This window comes from Balaenoptera musculus, chromosome 1 (genome assembly GCF_009873245.2).
Source record: "Balaenoptera musculus isolate JJ_BM4_2016_0621 chromosome 1, mBalMus1.pri.v3, whole genome shotgun sequence".
NCBI lineage: Eukaryota > Metazoa > Chordata > Mammalia > Artiodactyla > Balaenopteridae > Balaenoptera > Balaenoptera musculus.
The window spans coordinates 135787218-135806019 of NC_045785.1; the positions used below are offsets into that span (position 1 = coordinate 135787218).

Below are 18802 nucleotides of genomic sequence, written 5' to 3' on the forward strand. Positions count from 1 at the left end.
TCATAGTCTGAGGCAAATTATTATTGACAATACAGTGAGGAGAGTGCACCAGGGGGATGCGGGAGCCAGAATGCGTAAGGGAGGTAAGGGGATGGGGACAGTTTCTTTGAGGCAGGGACATTTAGCTGCCTTAAAGGATATTCTGGTCAGACAACTTCTTGCCATTCTCTAACAGCCCTGAATTCTCTTTGCTTTTTGCCTTTGAGATCTTTGGAGGTGTCTTTCTCCCTGTCAGATAGTTGTTTAAGACTGTATTTGAGGACTTCCCTGGTGGCGCAGTGGTTCAGAATCTGCCTGCCAATGCAGGGGACACGGGTTCGAGCCCTGGTCTCGGAAGATCCCACATGCCGCAGAGCAGCTAGGCCCATGAGCCACAATTACTGAGCCTGCGCGTCTGGAGCCTGTGCTCCGCAACAAGAGAAGCCGTGATAGTGAGAGGCCCGCGCATTGCGATGAAGAGTGGCCCCACTTGCCGCAACTGGAGAAAGCCCTCGCACAGAAACGAAGACCCAGCACAGCCATATATAAATAAATAAATAAAAATAAATAATTAAAAAAAAAAAAAAAAAAGACTGTATTTGAAAGCCACTTTTTCTGGGATACCCTCCTTCCCTTCCTAGTCGACTGAATGTGTCCTTGTAGATACCTCAGTTACAGTGCACATCACATTGTAATCTAGATATTGGCCTATCTGCCTGTCTATCTGACTGGATTTTGATGTCCTCCAAGGAAAAGACAGAGTCTTATTTATTTATTTATTTTTATAAATTTCTTTATTTACTTATTTATTTTTGGCTGCGTTGGGTCTTCGTTCCTGCACGCGGGCTTTCTCTAGTTGCGGTGAGCAGGGGCTACTATTGGTTGTGGTGCGCAGGCTCAGTAGTTGTGGCTCACGGGCTTAGTTGCTCCGTGGCATGTGGGATCTTCCCGGACCAGGGCTCGAACCCGTGTCCCCTGCATTGGCTGGTGGATTCTTAACCACCGCGTCACCAGGGAAGCCCTATTTTTGAACTGTCCTTCATTCCCAAAGTGGCATGGCTGGCATATCATAGTGTTCAGTAAAATTTTGATGAAGAGTTATTTGCCTATTTACAAAAGAAAGTGTAAGAGTTACTTCTGATTCAGACTAAAACTGTTCAGATTATCATTCTTAGTACCTTAGCACAGTACTCTGTAGAAAGTAGGTTTTCAATAAATACTAAGTATTTGATTGTTCTGTCAGTGAACTATCTGAACTAATGCTAGGAATAGGAAACTTATTATTAAATTTAATTCTGTAGATAAACTAAGATTTTCAGGTCCAACTGAGTCTTGGGGCTCTGGATCCAGCATAAGAAAAATTAAGAATTACTGGTTATAGTATTGAGGATTTCCTGTCTTCTCTGGGTTGAGTCATGGTTCCAGAATCTTGGGCACAGTTAAGGTACCAAGGTATGGGAGCCGGATGCCACGGTCTACAGGAGTTGCTGCCAAGAGTCTACCATTCTTCCATCATCAAAAAGTCTACAAATAATAAATGCTGGAGAGGGTGTGGAGTAAAGAGAACCCTCCTACACTGTTGGTAGGAATGTAAATTGGTGCAGCCACTATGGAGAACAGTATGGAGGTTCCTTAAAAAACTAAAAATAGAGCTACCATATGATCCTGTTATCCCACTTCCCACTCCTGGGCATATATCTGGAGAAAACCATAATTTGAAAAGATACATGCACCCCAATGTTCCCAGCAGCATTATTTACAATAGTTGAGACATGGAAGCAACCTAAATGTCCATCAACAGATGAATAAAGATGTGGTGTGTGCGTATATATGTATATATATATATATATATATATATATATATATATATATATATATATATATATATATATATATATATATATATATAAAATGGAATATTACTCAGCCATAAAAAAGAATGAAATAATGCTATTTGCAGCAACATGGATGGAGCTAGAGATTATCATACGAAGTGAAGTAAGTCAGACACAGAAAGACAAATACCATATGATATCACTTATATGCAGAATCTAAAAAAATGATACAAAGGAACTTATTTACAAAACAGAAATAGACTCACAGACGTAGAAAACAAACTTATATAAGCAAAGGGGAAAGGGGGGGAGGGATAAATTAGGGATTTGGGATTAACAGATACACACTACTATACATAAAATAGATAAACAAGGACCTACTGTATAGCACAGGGAACTATATTCAATAGCTTACTATAACCTATAATGGAAAAGAATCTGAAAAAGAAGAGATATCTATCTATCTATCTATCTATCTGTCTATCTATATCTGAATCACTTTGCTGTACACTTGAAACATTGTGAATCAACTCTACTTCAATTAAAAAAAAAAGTCTACCATTCTAGTCTATACTTGGTAAAGGCCCAGCGATCTCTTTTGCAGCTGCTCCTGGTTCTGTCTTCCTAGGCACACCATGCAATTATTTCCTCTCTGTGGTTGTGCCTCCTTCCTGGGAGCATAGCCCTCTCTTACTGTCTTTTTTCTCCTGACAACATTTACCTCCAGTAGAGGGGAATTGTTATGGAGGGCAGCAGGGTATAGTGCTGAGCTGAGAGGAGTCCTCACTCCTTCTCCTATTCTTCTTCTTTTTTTGACCCTGATTACCCTTTCACCCAAGGTTGAGGCTTTTTTGTACAATAAAAGTCAGAAAGACTCATAGCCTATGCCTGTTTTCCATCATGCATCACCCCTGTCCTGAGGAAATAATTGCAGAATCCCTACTGGCATGAATTAAGAGGAAGGGAAAAGGGGAAAAAACACATGGAAAAAAAAAAAAAGCCAACAGTAGATGTTGATAACTAAGAATACTGTCTCGGTCATGGTAGTTCCCTAGTCTCTGGGCATCATCAAAATTGTGAGAATTAAAGGACAAGGTACTGTACGTGTAAGGGGTTTAGAATAGTGTTTGTTACATGGACAGTGAGTGCTTAACAAATGTTAGTTATTATTATCCAGGGCTCCTCTACTCAGGGAAGGACCTTGGTTACTGTCCAAAATCAGGTCCTCCAGGACAATCACTCTCACACTCAAAGCAGTGCCAAGCTGTGTGTGTGATCTATTCTCCATTCTCCTCGAGGACAGTCAGCCTGGATGCTGGATCCATGTCTGGTCTCCCTGAGGGTAGGGATCCAACCGTATCTCTAGAAGATTCTCTTTCCTCCCAACATTGGTTACCCTCTCAACCCCACTCCTAAACTCCAGGAAGCTCAGTCACAAGTCCAGCTGGTACCCACAGTCCTGGTTTGGGCCCAGGTGTTGTTGCTGGCCTTTCTGGTAGCCCCAGGACTAGATAATTACATTGAAATTCAGAAGCAGCATGCAATTCTTGGCACTGACGTCTTTAATTAAATTCAACAAGCATTTATTGAGCACCTAGAGCATGTAAAATAGGGTTCGTTTAAATACATGTGGCCCTTAACTATTTAGTCTGTTTTAGTTACTCAATTTGGATTAATGTTGATCCATCATTAAGGGTTTTATGAAGAACAAATATCAAAATGGAAAAACGTTTGCACAAATCTTTTTTTTTTTAAATAAAGTTATTTATTTTATTTATTTTTGGTTGCCTTGGGTCTTTGTTGCTGCGCGTGGGCTTTCTCTATTTGTGGCGAGCGGGTGCTACTCTTCGTTGTGGCGTGTGGGCTTCTCATTGTGGTGGCTTCTCTTGTTGCAGAGCACAGGCTGTAGGTGCGTAGGCTTCAGTAGTTGTGGCACGCGGGCTCAGTAGTTGTGGCACGCGGGCTCTAGAGCGCAGGCTCAGTAGTTGCCGCCCACGGGCTTAGTTGCTCTGAGGCTTGGGGAATCTTCCTGGCCCAGGGCTCGAACCTGTGTCTCCTGCATTGGCAGCCAGATTCTTAACCACTGCGCCACCACGGAAGCCCTGCACAAATCTTTGAAAATATAAACGTCTTGTGTGGATTATTGTTGCTACAGTATTAATATTAATTGCAATAACAACACTGTTGCTTCCCAGGCTGGCAGTAAAGAACAGCTGTAAGGCCCACAGGAGCCAGACGTAAGAGGTCATGGGAGGTGCCTTCAGCACGTCCGGCCCAGAAGGGGCGGAGCCTTAAGGAATGTACGCAAATCCCGCCCCTTACTCCGCCCCTTTCGTCGGTGCGCGTAGGCGGTTACCATGGCGATGACGTATAGAGGGCGGGGCGGGGCTATGGAGAGGAGGAGGAAGATGGCGGGAGGGCGGCTCTGAGGAGACCTCGGCGGCGGCGGAGGAGGAGAGAAGCGCATCGCCGCGCCGCGCCGGGGCCCATGTGGGGAGGAGTCGGAGTCGCTGTTGCCGCCGCCGCCGCCGCCGCCGCCGCCGCCGCCGCCGCCTGTAACTGCTGGATCCGAGTGGGAGTGAGGGGGAGACGGCAGGATGAAGTTCGCCGAGCACCTCTCCGCGCACATCACTCCCGAGTGGAGGAAGCAATACATCCAGTATGAGGTACCGGCAGCGGCCGGGTAGTGGGAGGACTCGGAGGGGCCACCATCTCGCCAGTCCCGACCTCCACCGCCGCCTTCCGCTCCTGCTGCTTCCCCGCGGCCGGGCGGACTTTGACCCGGTGCGGCGGGGAGCCACTGCGGCATCCCCGCCGCGGCCGGCCCCCTCCGGGCCCCGCTGACCTTCCCCTCCCCCGCAGCCCCGCTGCCGCCGGGGTAACGGATATGCGGGCGGCGGACCGGGAGGGACTGCACAGCCGGTCGGGGCTGGGGAATGGTGGTGGGAGGGCGAGCCGCAGGTGGGGGAGTCGGGGTGTGAGGGTAGCCCGGGGTCGCGGCGGTTCCGCGGTAATCCCCTCCTCCCGCTCACCCTGACCTCTGGTCCCCACCCTGGGCGAGCGCCCCCTCGCCAAGGTTAGGTCTTGTTTCTGTCTGCTCACCTCTCACCAAGGAATCCTTCTCTTCCCAGATAAGCCCCTCCAGTGATTTCCTTCATTCCACAGAGCCCTTCAGCTTTCCCCCACTTGCACACTGTTGACAAAGGCTTTGTAACAGGGTTGAAACTTGATTTAAATGTGTATCACACATGCGGTGGTTACAGTATGCAAACGTATCGTAATCAACTATCTTGTTTTGATAAAAAGACGGTGACTCGTTTTTTCACTAATTTAATGAAGTATATAAAGTAATCATATCTTTGGTTTTGGCTCTTCTGTTGTTTTGGAATGGAGTGAAGGGGAAGAGGAAGGAAGAAAGAGAAGGGAATTATTAAAATTTTCAGGTTTTCTTTCCTAAAATTTTGTTAGCTAGGGAGAAAAGTACTATCTTGTAAACAATGTACTTTGAAAACATACCTGTGTTATTACAGAAATCATGGCCCTCCTGACCCTTAATTTCTGTGATAACAGCTCCTGAAGGGTGTTTAATAGATAGTGATAAGGAACCTTACATTAATAAAAAGAAAAGTGAAGATAATGAGCTCATTTATATTTTCAGAAGCCAAGATACCTGAAGGGCTTTAAGCATTGCAATAGGTTATTCTCAGTGGCTGGCAGTTCAGCTCCTGGATAGAGAAAGACTTAATCTGTTAACCTCCAGGAATTCACGTCTATGTTATGTGCAGGAACAAAGAGTATAAAATCAATATGAACACAAATATTCTAGCTAGATTTTATAAATTGAGATATTTCGATTTTCTATTTAATTTCTGTTCTAAGTTCATTGATAGGATGTTTAGGCAACAGCGCGGGTTTATTTATTCGTATAACAGTTGTAATAATTGAAGAAAAGGAAAGGGATGTAAGTAGGTTAAACAACCTTGAAGATTGTAAAATAAATTCACCTTGTAACATACAGTATTTGAGTATTGCCAGAAATGAAAGGCCTAAAATTATGAATGCTTTCTTTTCACTTAATTTTCTTGTAGTGTTTTGTGGCTACGTTTTGTAAGAATGAAATAAGGGATTAGCTTTTCAGCCTGTAGAGTTTTTGATTTATTGTTTCTAATAACATTTGGTCAGTTTTAAAACCTTGGCTAGAGTCCAGATGATGGTTTTTATTGAAAGGAAGGTATTGGTCTTTCATCTTTCTAGTAGTAATTTTCAGCACCACTGCTAGTTCTTCATAGAACACAGCATGCTGAGGCAACATCTTATACTTGTTATATAGTATGGAATGCTTCATTTGGGGAGAAGTAATAGTGGCTGATTGTATGCTATGATTCATTTTAAGTATTACAGCACTTAACTGTTTCATAGAATTGTATTAATCTGAAATACAGTTTCTGGGGCTGGAAGGAGAAGCATAAGATTTAGTTGGAAGATGAAATTACCTCTTGATTTATAATGTCAGCTTTGTGGCTGGAGTCATTCTGGGACTCTTCATTCACATACTCCATTTGGACATTAGTCCTAAATGGTTACTTTAGGTTGGTCAGAGAGGAGAGGAACACATTTCATATGTGTGACTGCATTATCTTTCCTAGGCCAATTAGAAATTATTTTTTGAAAAATTCATTAATTGTTGAAATTTTATTCTGCAGAGGGTCCCTACTGTGTGACTCCTGTCGTGGAAAAGCTCATTGTTTGGTAGGCAAAATTAATAAGGAGCACTTTTCTTTGTGAATTGGAGCCATTAAAGACATTTTTTATAGGGTTGGGATCCGTGTGTTGTATACTATTTCTCAAGAGCTGGTGCTGTTCCTTTAAAAATAGTTAAAGGGGCATAAATAAGAGTCTTCAGAGTCTAGGAATTTTGGCAGCTTAAAACTTTGGGGGGTTCCCTGGTGGCGCAGTGGTTGAGAATCTGCCTGCCAATGCAGGGGACACGGGTTCGAGCCCTGGTCTGGGAGTATCCCACATGCCGCGGAGCAACTAGGCCCGTGAGCCACAACTACTGAGCCTGCGCGTCTGGAGCCTGTGCTCCGCAACAAGAGAGGCCGCGATAGTGAGGGGCCCGCGCACCGCGATGAAGAGTGACCTCCGCTTGCCGCAACTAGAGAAAGCCCTTGCACAGAAACGAAGAACCAGCACAGCCAAAAATAAATAAATAAATAAATTTAAAAAAAAAAAAAAAAAAAAAGAAACTTTGGGGAAAAAAGGACATCATAAAAGATGTTAGCATTTGCTAGAGAAAAGAACCTTCTCATAATGCAGTAACATGTAGTTTCTCATATATGAAGATGATGCTCTTGAAACACTTAGTAGAACAGACACTTGAATTTATTTTTCAAGTACTGGTGATGAAATTTGGGTGTATTACTCCTGATTTCTTGTGTAGGCTGCTTTCTAGTGCTGTGAACGACTATGAACTGTTCAGCTTCTTTGGTTTTATGTCATTTTGCTATATTAAATTTTACTTGAAATAAGCAGAGAATTAGATTGAAGCTACAAATGTTTTACATCTCTGATTATATGTATTATTGTGTACACACGGTCATACAATAAGTGCTAGTTCTTGTATATGTTCGTCATGAGGCCATGGGGACAGTCTTTTTGCCTTTCCAGGGTTCTTTCCTCTTTCATAAAATAAGAATATAGAGCCAGAGCTTTTCAAGTTCTGTTGTAGTTCATAGGTTTTTTATATTTTTAAAAATTAATTAATTAATTAATTGGCTGCGTTGGGTCTTCACCTCTGTGTGCGGGCTTTTTCTAGTTGCGAGGTGCAGGGGCCACTCTTCGTTGCGGTGCATGAGCCTTTCATTGTGGTGGCTTCTCTTGTTGCGGAGCACGGGCTCCAGGCACGTGGCCTCAGTAGTTGTGGCTTGCGGGCTCCAGAGAGCAGACTCCGCGGTTGCGGCGCACGGCCTCAGTTGTTCCGCGGCATGTGGGATCTTCCCAGACCAGGGCTCAAACCTGTGTCCCCTGCATTGGCAGGCGGATTCTTAACCACTGCACCACCAGGGAAGTACCAGTTCATAGGTTTTTGATTTAACTTGTAGTGGATTTCATTTTTTGGATTGTTAAAATTATTGTTAGTGGTCCATCAATATCCTGAAAATTATCAGTTTCTAATTTAAAAATGAATTGTGGCGTTCACAGACTTGGTCTTCAGAAGCAGAATAATAGAGCATAAAAGAATAGAGCAACATGGAGAAACCATATAAAGAAAATCAGTTTGATCCATTTGTGAATAGTTTTTACAAACAACAAACACAAATGGGAAGAGACTATCCCTGTTTCCAGTAATCTATTTGAGTGTAAATCTTGGCATATAATATAAAACATCAATAAAGCTTTATAAGAGTACTTTTTAAAATTTAGTATCAGTGATTGTATATTTTAGAGTTCTGTAATTGATTAATCAAAATTAATTTAGACCAGTTTCAACCAAATAGGCTAGTATGACCATGTTAATATTTTACAGAATATTAGCAAAAGAAGCAAATATATTTGGTGCCTTAGGCTGCTGACTTGTGTTTTCTTCCCTAGGGTCCTGTGCTGCTTTGGTTTCTCAGGAACCAGGAATGGTTTTTTCAGTGTACGCTGTAGTTTTGTAAGGTACTAAAATAATGAGGTATCTAAATTTCAGGACTTTAGAGTTAAAAGGGAATTGAGAGATTATCTGTCTCCTTGTTTTTTTTCAGGCAAGGGAACTAAGGTCCAGAAAGGTTAAGTTATTTATTTGTCCAGGATCATATATAGATAGCTAGTCTCTTGAGCACAGATGTGTAAGCATTGGGAGTCAGGTCACCCAGACTGTGTGACCCTGACGAAATCACTTCCTCTTTCTGGGCTTTAGGTTCTTCATCTGTAAAGTGAGAGAACTGGACTTGATGGTTTCTAAGCTCACAGCCCTCTATTTTCTAAGGACCCATATAGCTCCAAATTTCTGTACATTTTTATGGTTTCATTATGTTTTACATATGAAGAGGACAGAACTTAAAGCATTACTATTAATAGCATCCTTTTAAATTAATAGTCTCCTTTCAAATAATTTTAATGATATTTTAATCTGTGACTGGAAAGCTGACCCAGTGAAGCTTTTATTTAACTTAAGTAAAAAGTGATGGTCATAGTTTAATTTTTTGTTGCAAGATTTGGGAAGGGATTTTCCATAAACTGCATATCCCTTATTTTCAAGTGTAAGGAAACATTGCCATAACATTATTGTGATTTTCATTTATAGAACTCTCCCATGAGAACACTTTTGTTGCAGGCTTCAATTTCCCAAAGGTATTATGTTGATTAGTTACGGTTAACTTGCCTTGCTGGAACTTGTTTGAAATTTCCAGTTTGGCCACCCGATGGGGCACAAACCACACTTTTTCTTTTAGGCACTTCGGCAAATGAAAAGTACAGTATAACATATTTAAAATAACATTTGTAAATGAGTATGGCAGTAAGATGCCTGGCATTTACAAATGTTTCTTAAGTGAATGAATGAATGTTGTATAAAACAGGAAGTTATTACTGTTCTTTATTATCTTTGTATAATAAAGTGTGTTAGGTTAACTTGTCCTGGAAAGATTATACTTGTCCATCCATCCCTGAAGGTTGCTTTTGGATCAGTTTTTGAGTGAAGGTCCAGATCATAAGAACATAAGACTCTTATTTGACCCGAGGTGACCATGGAAAATCAGTCCTGGCTTCAAATCCAGTCCTAATCTGAAAAGCATTTGAGACTGATTGAGTTGTGCCGGCTAGGTGTTGCAAGTATATTTGCATCATAGCCCCCAAGGAGAGTACCCAACACTCCCATGGAGTAAGAGAAGGTAGTTTTAGAAGTCTTAATTATATTCATTTTTATGCATAAGACAGGAAGAAATGAAATTTTACTAATATTGAATAAATGGATTGATGCAATGACCTTGTTTAGGAGGTAGTCTGATGGAAAGAGAGACAAGAATTGCTAATAGTTTTCTCACTTGTTTGTTCACTTTCAGCAAATAGCAATTAATCCAGTTTATGGGTGCATAGTTAAGATGAGTTTATGGATATTATTTAGTTTTGACTAAACTAACCCTTATAAAATGGATGTGACTTAAAAAGACTCTTGTAAAGAAGCCTCAACAGCAGTACCAGCCTTAACAGCATAATGCAAACACATGTGAACAACAAGGAAATGGCAGAGCTGACAATTCTACTTCTAGTACTAGCTTTTTGTCAGCCAAATTGCAGAAAAAACAATGGTACTCTAATAGACCTGACAAGACGTTTGCCAAAAAGTTTCAAAATAATTAAGATAATTCTTTGAAATAAGATTTTACATCCGTTGTCATCCACAGTGAACACCCTAAATATATGTTATGTATTAGAGTATTCTGCCTTTGTGAGATCTGTTTTCCAGCTTATAGCCATCATAATCAAGTTTCAAAATTAACTGAATCCTGAACTTTGAACTAGGCCTTTGAAATACTAAAAACTAAGATTTTAAAAAGTAATGAACTTTTTCTGTTAGGTTGTTCTTTAGAAGTATTGCTATTGATAATTTCTTAAGAGCGATTAAAAATATTTTCACATTATTCACAAATGAAAGTTTAAATTGTTTATTTTATTATTGTCTCATCTTTTAAAACTTCCACTTAAAAAAATTCTGTGTTTTATAATGTACACAGTTGTAGAAGGAGATAATTTATAAACAAAGGTACATATATTGGAGGTGCATAGTAAACTTTTTTTTTTTAATAGTGATATGACATAAAAAAAGTTTGGAAGATTTTGCTCAAGTTGTGTAGCTTAACTGCAGGTGGTTTGTGGGTTGCTTGGTATTTAATTGGCCTTTGGGATTGAGAGATTGTCAGAATTCACTAGGATTCTTGCCCAGTTGTATTTTCCTTTTTCAGGTCTTCCCCTTACCTAGTAAATGCTAAAAGAAGCCAAGTAGGGCCTTCCCTTGCGGTCCAGTGGTTGAGACTTCACCTTCCAGTGCAGGGGGTGTGGGTTCCATCCCTGGTCAGGGAGCTAAGGTCCCACATGCCTCGCGGCCAAAAAACCAAAACATAAAACAGAAGCAATATTGTAACAAATTCAATAAAGACTTTTAAAAAAATGGTCCACATTAAAAAAAAAAATCTTTAAAAGAAGCCAAGTAGACAATGCTCATGAACAAATGCCTTAAAAAATTATTCATTCATTCAACAAATATTTATAGGGGCTCTATTATGTCCTATAGGCTGATAGATTCGTCATTAAATTCTAGCTCTTTTGTTATCTTAAAAATAGAAAAAAACAAAAAGCAGTATTTTATTTTTTATAAGTTTATTTATTTTTGGCTGCATTGGGTCTTCATTGCTGCACGCGATTTCTCTAGTTGCGGTGAGCGGGGGCTACTCTTCGTTGCGGTGTGCGGGCTTCTCATTGCGGTGGCTTCTCTTGTTGTGGAGCGTGGGCTCTAGGTGTGCGGGCTTCAGTAGTTGTGGCACACGGGCTCAGTAGTTGTGGCTTGCGGGCTCTAGAGTGCAGACTCAGTAGTTGTGGTGCACGGGCTTACTTGTTCCGTGGCATGTGGGATCTTCCTGGACCAGGGATCGAACTCGTGTCCCTTGCATTGGCAGGCAGATTCTTATCCACTGCGCCACCAGGGAAGTCCCAAAAAACAGTATTCCTGTGTGTGTGTGTGCGTGTGTGTGTTTGGTTTTATATTTTAGTCAGCATAGTGCTTTCAAAATTAAAAATGTTGTAGAAAGGGAAAATTGTAGATTGAGGACTTGGAACATGGTTATAAATTTGGATCACTTGTGTAAATAATATGGATGAATTCTCCCTGGCTTTTCAAACTTTTTATGTTATACGCCTTTAAATTTAATTTGTTTATAGGAAGAAATTTGGTTACCTGTTTCTTCCCATCACTAGGCAGGTGTGGTATCTATGGGGACTGATCAGAAAATCCTTAAAAAGTTGTTTATTTATTATAGGTCAGAGGAAAGTTTAATTAGCCTGCTGTAAGCATAACTTACAATTTTCATATTCTCTGTAACAAGAGGGACAGTATGTTGATTAAGAAAACATAGTCATTCCTTATTGAAGATGACCTGCAGTATTTGGAAAGACTGTAGACCATGAATAAGGAGATGTAAGTCCTTAGACCCAGTTCTTTCACTGAATAGTCATAAATTTAGTGAACAAGTGATTTTTTTGAAGATTGAAGGGTGAAATGTAATCATACAGGAAAATGAGAAGCTTTTAGATTATTGTGTGAATTACTTATTTAAGCTAAATTGGTAAAGTTGTAATTCACAGTAATCCAAGTGCTTTGTGAGCTTTTTCTATACCTAAGAGAAGTCCTTTAACTTTTTGGTCTTGGGACCATTTGAAACTCTTAAAAATTATTGAGGATTTCAATGTCTATTGATAATATGCTATATTAGAAATTAAAACTAAGAAATGTCTGAAACACAAGAGTATACAAGCACACCTCTACTAGCCATCAGAGACATGACATCACATTTCATCTAGCCTCTGGAAAACTCCACTGTGTACTCATGAAAGAATGAGAGTGAAAAAAGCACATGAAGTTGTAGTATTATTATGAAAATAGTTTTGACCTTTTGGGTTCCCTGAAAGGGTTTCTGAGAGTTGCTGCCTTAGAGCACAGGACTCCTTTCAGAACGTTTGGAGATGGCCTGAGAAAAAACTCTCTAGTCTTAGGAAGCACATAAGAGGATAAAGGAAATCCCATGAGTGAGGATTCTCTGGTATATCCCCCCTGCACAGGATGATAGAGAAAAGAAAGTTGTCTTTCCTGGGATTCCCACTTCCATTCTCTCTTCGTTGAATTGAGTTAGTGGAAATGTGGTCATTTTGTCATTAAAGAGAAAGGAATTAACATTTATTGACCAGTTAGGAACCAGGTGTCATCAGTATGTTACTTCATTTAATCTTCACAACAGTTTTGTGAGATAGATGATTTATTATCTCCATTTTACTGATGAGGAAACCCAGGCTTAGAGAGACTAGTCAGTTTGTTCATGCCACACATCTAGTAAGTAGTAGAGCCAGAATTTGAAATCAAATTTGTCACACTTTGGAACTCTTGCTTTTATATGCGAATTGTAAATAACAGTGGTGGCAGTAACAGTGCCAGTAACAGTAGCAGTAGCAGGAACAACAGCTGTTATTTTTTGAGTGCTTACTTTGTCAGTCACTGTGACATTACTTTAAAAACATTTTCTCTTTATAGCAAGCTGTTTAGGTAGGGTGTTATGTTAGTTCTGTTTGTAGATGGGGAACCTGAGTCTTAGAGCCATTAAGTAACTGATTATGTTGAAACTGCTAATTGTGGTTAGCAGAGATGAGACTGAAAGAGCCCCTGCTTTTAATTCCTACATCATACTGCTTTATGAAAAATAAATAAATCCATCCATTTATATATAAGTACATTTAGGCGTAGTCTGACCTGTTCTCCAGCACCTGCTGAAGTAATGGCTGGTCTATTTTTAGTCCCAGGTCTCAGTATGCATGGTTTGGAGGTAGTAGAGTATGGTCTGGAGGTCAGAGTTCACCTGGGTTAATTTATTTTTTCCTCAAGATTATCAGTGTAATTGTTATGAGGTAGGCAGCTGTTAAATAGAGGACCTTATAAAGATGAGCCATAAGAAAAAAATAATGAGATATAATGATAAGTGTAAGAAGAGGAAGATAAAGAACAGTGGATATAGCTGTTGCTATGCCACAGTCGTGGCTTTTGTCTTTTAGATCATTCCATAGATCATGGAACGTTAGACCTGTAAGGAATTTCAGATATTAATTAAGTCCAATTCCCTTTTTCACTTGAGTGGGAAATGAGGTCCAGAGAGGTTGTGATTCAAGGACACATGGCTTGGTTAGTGGCTGAGTGAACACAATCACCCTGATTCATTTTATTGTTTAACTATTTTGCATCATATGCTTATACGTCAATAACGCACACAGAGAACAATCTCTGAAGCCAGACTGCCTAGGTTCATATTCCATCTGGACAGTTTACTAGCTGAGTGACCTCAGGCAAGTCATTCTACCTCTCTGTGCTTCAGTTTCCTCATTTGTATAATCGGGACAGTAATAGTAGTTACAGGACTTTTTTTTAAACATCTTTATTGGAGTATAATTGCTTTACAATGGTGTGTTAGTTTCTGCTGTATAACAAAGTGAATCAGCTATACGTATACATATATCCCCATATCCCCTCCCTCTTGCGTCTCCCTCCCACCCTCCCTATCCCACCCCTCTAGGTGGTCACAAAGCACCAAGCTGATCTCCCTGTGCTATGCGGCTGCTTCCCACTAGCTATCTGTTTTACATTTGGTAGAGTATATATGTCCATGCCACTCTCTCACTTTGTCCCAGCTTCCCCTTCCCCCTCCCCGTGTCCTCAAGTCCATTCTCTGCATCTGCGTCTTTATTCCTGTCCTGCCCCTACGTTCTTCAGAACCATTTTTTTTAGATTCCATATATATGTGTTAGGATACGGTATTTGTTTTTCTCTTTCTGACTTACTTCACTCTAGTTACAGGACTTTTGTGAGGATTATATGAGTTAAAATATGAAAAGTGCTTAGACAATGCCTTTATTTGCTATTAAAATTATTTAGTTAATGCTAGGTTAACAGTATCTTTGTGAGGGAAACCGAGCCTCAAATTTTGTCCCTCTGGGCTTGTCCAGTTCAGATTTTCTTGGAAAATGGCTTTGTTGAGTTTAGGTATTACTCCTGTTATCTGTGATATTTTTATTAATAAATTGTCCTTTTTTATATACAGTAAGAAATTCAGGTGGGAACAATTATATGGTTTTGAAATAAATTAGTTCTCCTTGTTTACTTGTAACTTGCATTCATTTCAGTTATAGACTGTGCCTTCATATTCTTTTCTTTTTTTAAAAATTGGGGTGAAATTCACATGTGCATTCCTAAGTATGTCTGAATAGCTTAAGTGAATCCTTTGAGTTTTCAGAGACAATCTAGTTTTATTAGTTCTTTCCAATTCTGTAATGGAATTTTAATTTTTAATACTAGAATTAGTTTTAGAGTTGAAAAAGACCTTCTCAAGCCCTCTGTTTCACAGATGAATAAATCGAGGACAGAAAGGCCAAGATATGTGGTCAGTCTCACAACTAGCTGATAGGAGAGCCTGGAATAAAAGTATTGACCTCCTGCTCACTGCTATACCTTGCTGAGGCTTATCACTGCCATATAAACATTTCTTTACTTTTAATTTTAAGAATAAATTTTCTTTGTAAGAGCCCATATGAATTTAAATGTTCTTGTTAATGATTACTTAAATACTCAGTGTTAATAACATTTATCTGAACCTAATCTATTAGTTCACATTAACGACCTCAAATAGTTCATGTGTGTGTCAATTAAAAGACTACGTAAGTTAAGAGACTCAAACCTTAAAAATGTTGTTTACTCAACTACAGAAAATTAGCCATTGCCCCATCTAGGTAGAAACCTATTGTAGGTGAGGAGACAGGACTGAGGAATTATGGTAAGGCTTGAGTTAGGTAAGGATGAGAGCAAGACTCAGGAAAGTTGAAAAATCATTTGGGCATTTCTCTGTAACATATCTGTTTGAATGTTAACACAGGTTACATGTACATGAAGAGCACCTCCCCTGCCCCCCGCCCGCCATCTCTTATAACATGCTGCCAAGCCAAAGTCAGGGCACATCTGACTAGAGGAGATTAGAATATGTATTAAACCAATTCGTTAAGTATTCATGAGTGTCTCCTTCCTTTTTTTAAAAAAAATAATAAAACAATGATGATGATAATAACAGCTAATGTTTATTGAGTGTTTCCATTGTGCCAGGCATTTTACATTTAATCCTTACCCTCTAAGGTAGGTTTTGTTATCCCTGTTTTAAGAAATCGCTGAGTTTTAGATTGAGTAGATTGCCCAAGGTCACATAGCTAGTGAATGGTTAAAACCAGAATTCAGACACAGGTTTGTCTTATTTCAGAACCTGGATTCTTTTTTTTTTTTTTTTTTTAGTAAGTTTATTTATTTATTTTTGGCTGCGTTGGGTCTTCGTTGCTGCGTGCGGGCTTTCTCTAGTTTCAGTGAGCAGGGGCTACTCTTCGATGAGGTGCGCGGGGTTCTCATTGCAGCGGCTTCTCTTGTTGTGGAGCACGGGCTCTAGGTGTGTGGGCTTCCGTAGTTGTGGCTCGCGGGTTCTAGAGCGCAGGCTCAGTCGTTGTGGTGCACGGGCTTATTTGCTCCGCAGCATGTGGGATCTTCCAGACAAGGGCTCGAACCTTTGTCCCCTGCATTGGCAGGCAGATTCTTTTTTTTTTTTTTTAGAAGAAGGATATTTATTTTACTTTTTTTTTTTTTTAAAGGAATTCCTTTATTTTTATTATTTATTTATTTATTTATTTTTGGCTGTGTTGGGTCTTCGTTTCTGTGCGAGGGCTTTCTCTAGTTGCGGCAAGCGGGGGCCACTCTTCATCGCGGTGCGCGGGCCTCTCACTATCGCGGCCTCTCTTGTTGGGGAGCACAGGCTCCAGACGCGCAGGCTCAGTAGTTGTGGCTCATGGGCCTAGTTGCTCCGCGGCATGTGGGATCTTCCGAGACCAGGGCTCGAACCCGTGTCCCCTGCATTGGCAGGCAGATTCTCAACCACTGCGCCACCAGGGAAGCCCCAGAACCTGGATTCTTAACATGGTGTTACATGGTCAGGATCACGCAAGGGGCTGGTGAGGTAAAAATAGGTAAGCCCCTGTCCTAGAGGAGCTCATAACTTGGGTGGTCTCCTAATCGTAGTATATTGTGATTATGTTGCAGAGGAATGGCCAATTGATTTTGCTCTGGAGATCAAAGGTATTTATCTTAAAAACTTTCACAGAGGTAGTGTTTGTACTTAGAGATTGAGTAGGGTTTGATGACATGGTGAAGAGGGGACAGGGCACTGGCGTCATTCTAGGCAGATAGGATAATATTGAACAAAGGCATAGATGGGTGGAAGTATCCAAGCATATTAGTGAAATCTGGTTTAGTGGGTATGTTGGAGAGGTGATAGTGTGATTTGGAAAGGTGGACTGGGAGGGATCCAGGGGTGAAGGGCCTCAAATACCATGCTGAGGTGTTTAAATGTTTCTTGTTGTGAACCATTAAGGATTTTAAAGAAGAGACTGGGGAGAAGGATCAGTGCAAAGTGAGAGTGTAGTTTAGATCCTAGAGGATGCATTGGAGAGACCAAGACCAAAGACAGGAAAACCAAATAGTATAGCCAAAAATAGTGAGAGCTTGAATTAATACCTTACTTAATCAATTTTCCCACACTTTAATGTCTGAAATCAGGATATGTCTCATAATTAATTGTCATAGATTAATTGGCGGACTTTTTTTTCATTCTTAGAAGCACATAAAATAATGGTGTATATTACTGTTAGTGGCATCTTAGATTTGATTGATTGATCATCTTAGATTTATTGAAAGCCTACTGTGTGTCAGGCAGAGTCATAGATAACCTGTTAGTATCCAGCATCTGGCAGTGTCTGGCATATTTAGAAACTTTAAAAGCAAGAACAAAACAAAATGTAACTGAAAGGCTATGGGATCTGCCTGAGATGTCATTAAGGGTTAAAAAAGAGAGATTCAGAGGAGCATGATTGACGGCAGTGAACGGAGAAAATAAGAAAAGTTCATGTTTATCCCTTCAGAGTGTGGCTAAAGCTCTGGAAATGAATTACTTTGGTATCAGTTGAGAGAAGTTGGTCTTATTCTTTTAGTTTTGTTTATTCAGTGAATGCAGAGTTAGGCCTTTTACTTAGTTTTATGTAATACGCTCAAATGTGATCATTGATGACAAAATTGAGATGATATTCTTTCTCCTGTCTTTCCAGTATTTGTATAATAGCAGGTAACAAAACTGTTGATAAGCAAGTGAGTCACCATCTCTCATCACAGAGTTCAAACATTTTTTGATTAAGCCTTTCTTTTTGAGTAGAATAAGCTTGTTTGAAATATGAGTAATTTCAAATTATGCTGCCATTAGTTATTTGCTAAAAAGGATTGCAAAATCTTTTTTCTAAGATTTGTTTGCTTAGTATCATGGACTTTCAAAAATTCAGTTCCTGATAGATTCAGAAATTAGAAAATGGATTGATTCAGAGACCACTGAAATTGAAATTGTAATAATCCCGTGAGTTTGGGCAAGTCATTTAGCCTTTCTGTGCCACAATTCTCTTATCCTTAAACTGGGGATAATGATAATTTTTACTTTGGAGGATCATGTGAAATGAAATGAGTCCATCATTGGAAAACAGGACAGGAGGTGTAATAGTTACTACACATAGTAAGTATTATATAAGTATTAGCCATTATTACCTAGCTGTCCCTAGGGGTTTGAAACTAACAGTTGAGCAGCATCTTACTTGATTTATTTACTCTTGACACAGGTGGGGGGAAGGGGTCAGTGAAACTGTAACTAGGAAAGACAACTTAGACTATTTATTCAATTACTGGACAAATGGAAGTTGAAAGAATTTTACCTTTTTAAAAAAGGCTAGGGGCTTCCCTAGTGGCGCAGTGGTTGGGAATCCGCCTGCCAATGCAGGGCACACGGGTTCGTGCCCCGGTCCGGGAAGATCCCACATGCCGCGGAGCGGCTGGGCCCGTGAGCCACAACTACTGAGCCTGCGCGTCTGGAGCCTGTGCTCCGCAGCGGGAGAGGCCGCGACAGTGAGAGGCCCGCGCACTGCGATGAAGAGTGGCCCCCTCTCGCCACAACTAGAGAAAGCCCTCGCACAGAAACGAAGACCCAACACAGCCAAAAATAAATAAATAAATCTATAAAAAAAAAAAAAGGCTAGTATTTCATAGAACAGAAAGTTTATGTTACTACTTGTTAATGGTTATTGATGAAAGAAAAAAAAGTTAATGTATACATTTTTGAAAGTTTCTTTGG

General features: G+C 40.2%; 1 protein-coding gene across 1 annotated transcript in view; it reads left to right on the top strand.

Moving 5' to 3' along the window:
* The first annotated feature begins 4212 nt into the window (after positions 1-4212).
* The window catches only part of XPR1 (xenotropic and polytropic retrovirus receptor 1), a 193766-nt gene continuing 179176 nt past the window's right edge, over positions 4213-18802 (top strand). Inside the window, exon 1 of the mRNA XM_036824076.1 lies at positions 4213-4480. Coding sequence (XP_036679971.1) covers positions 4412-4480 — 69 coding nt within the window. The 5' untranslated portion in view covers positions 4213-4411. The remainder of the gene's footprint in view (positions 4481-18802) is intronic.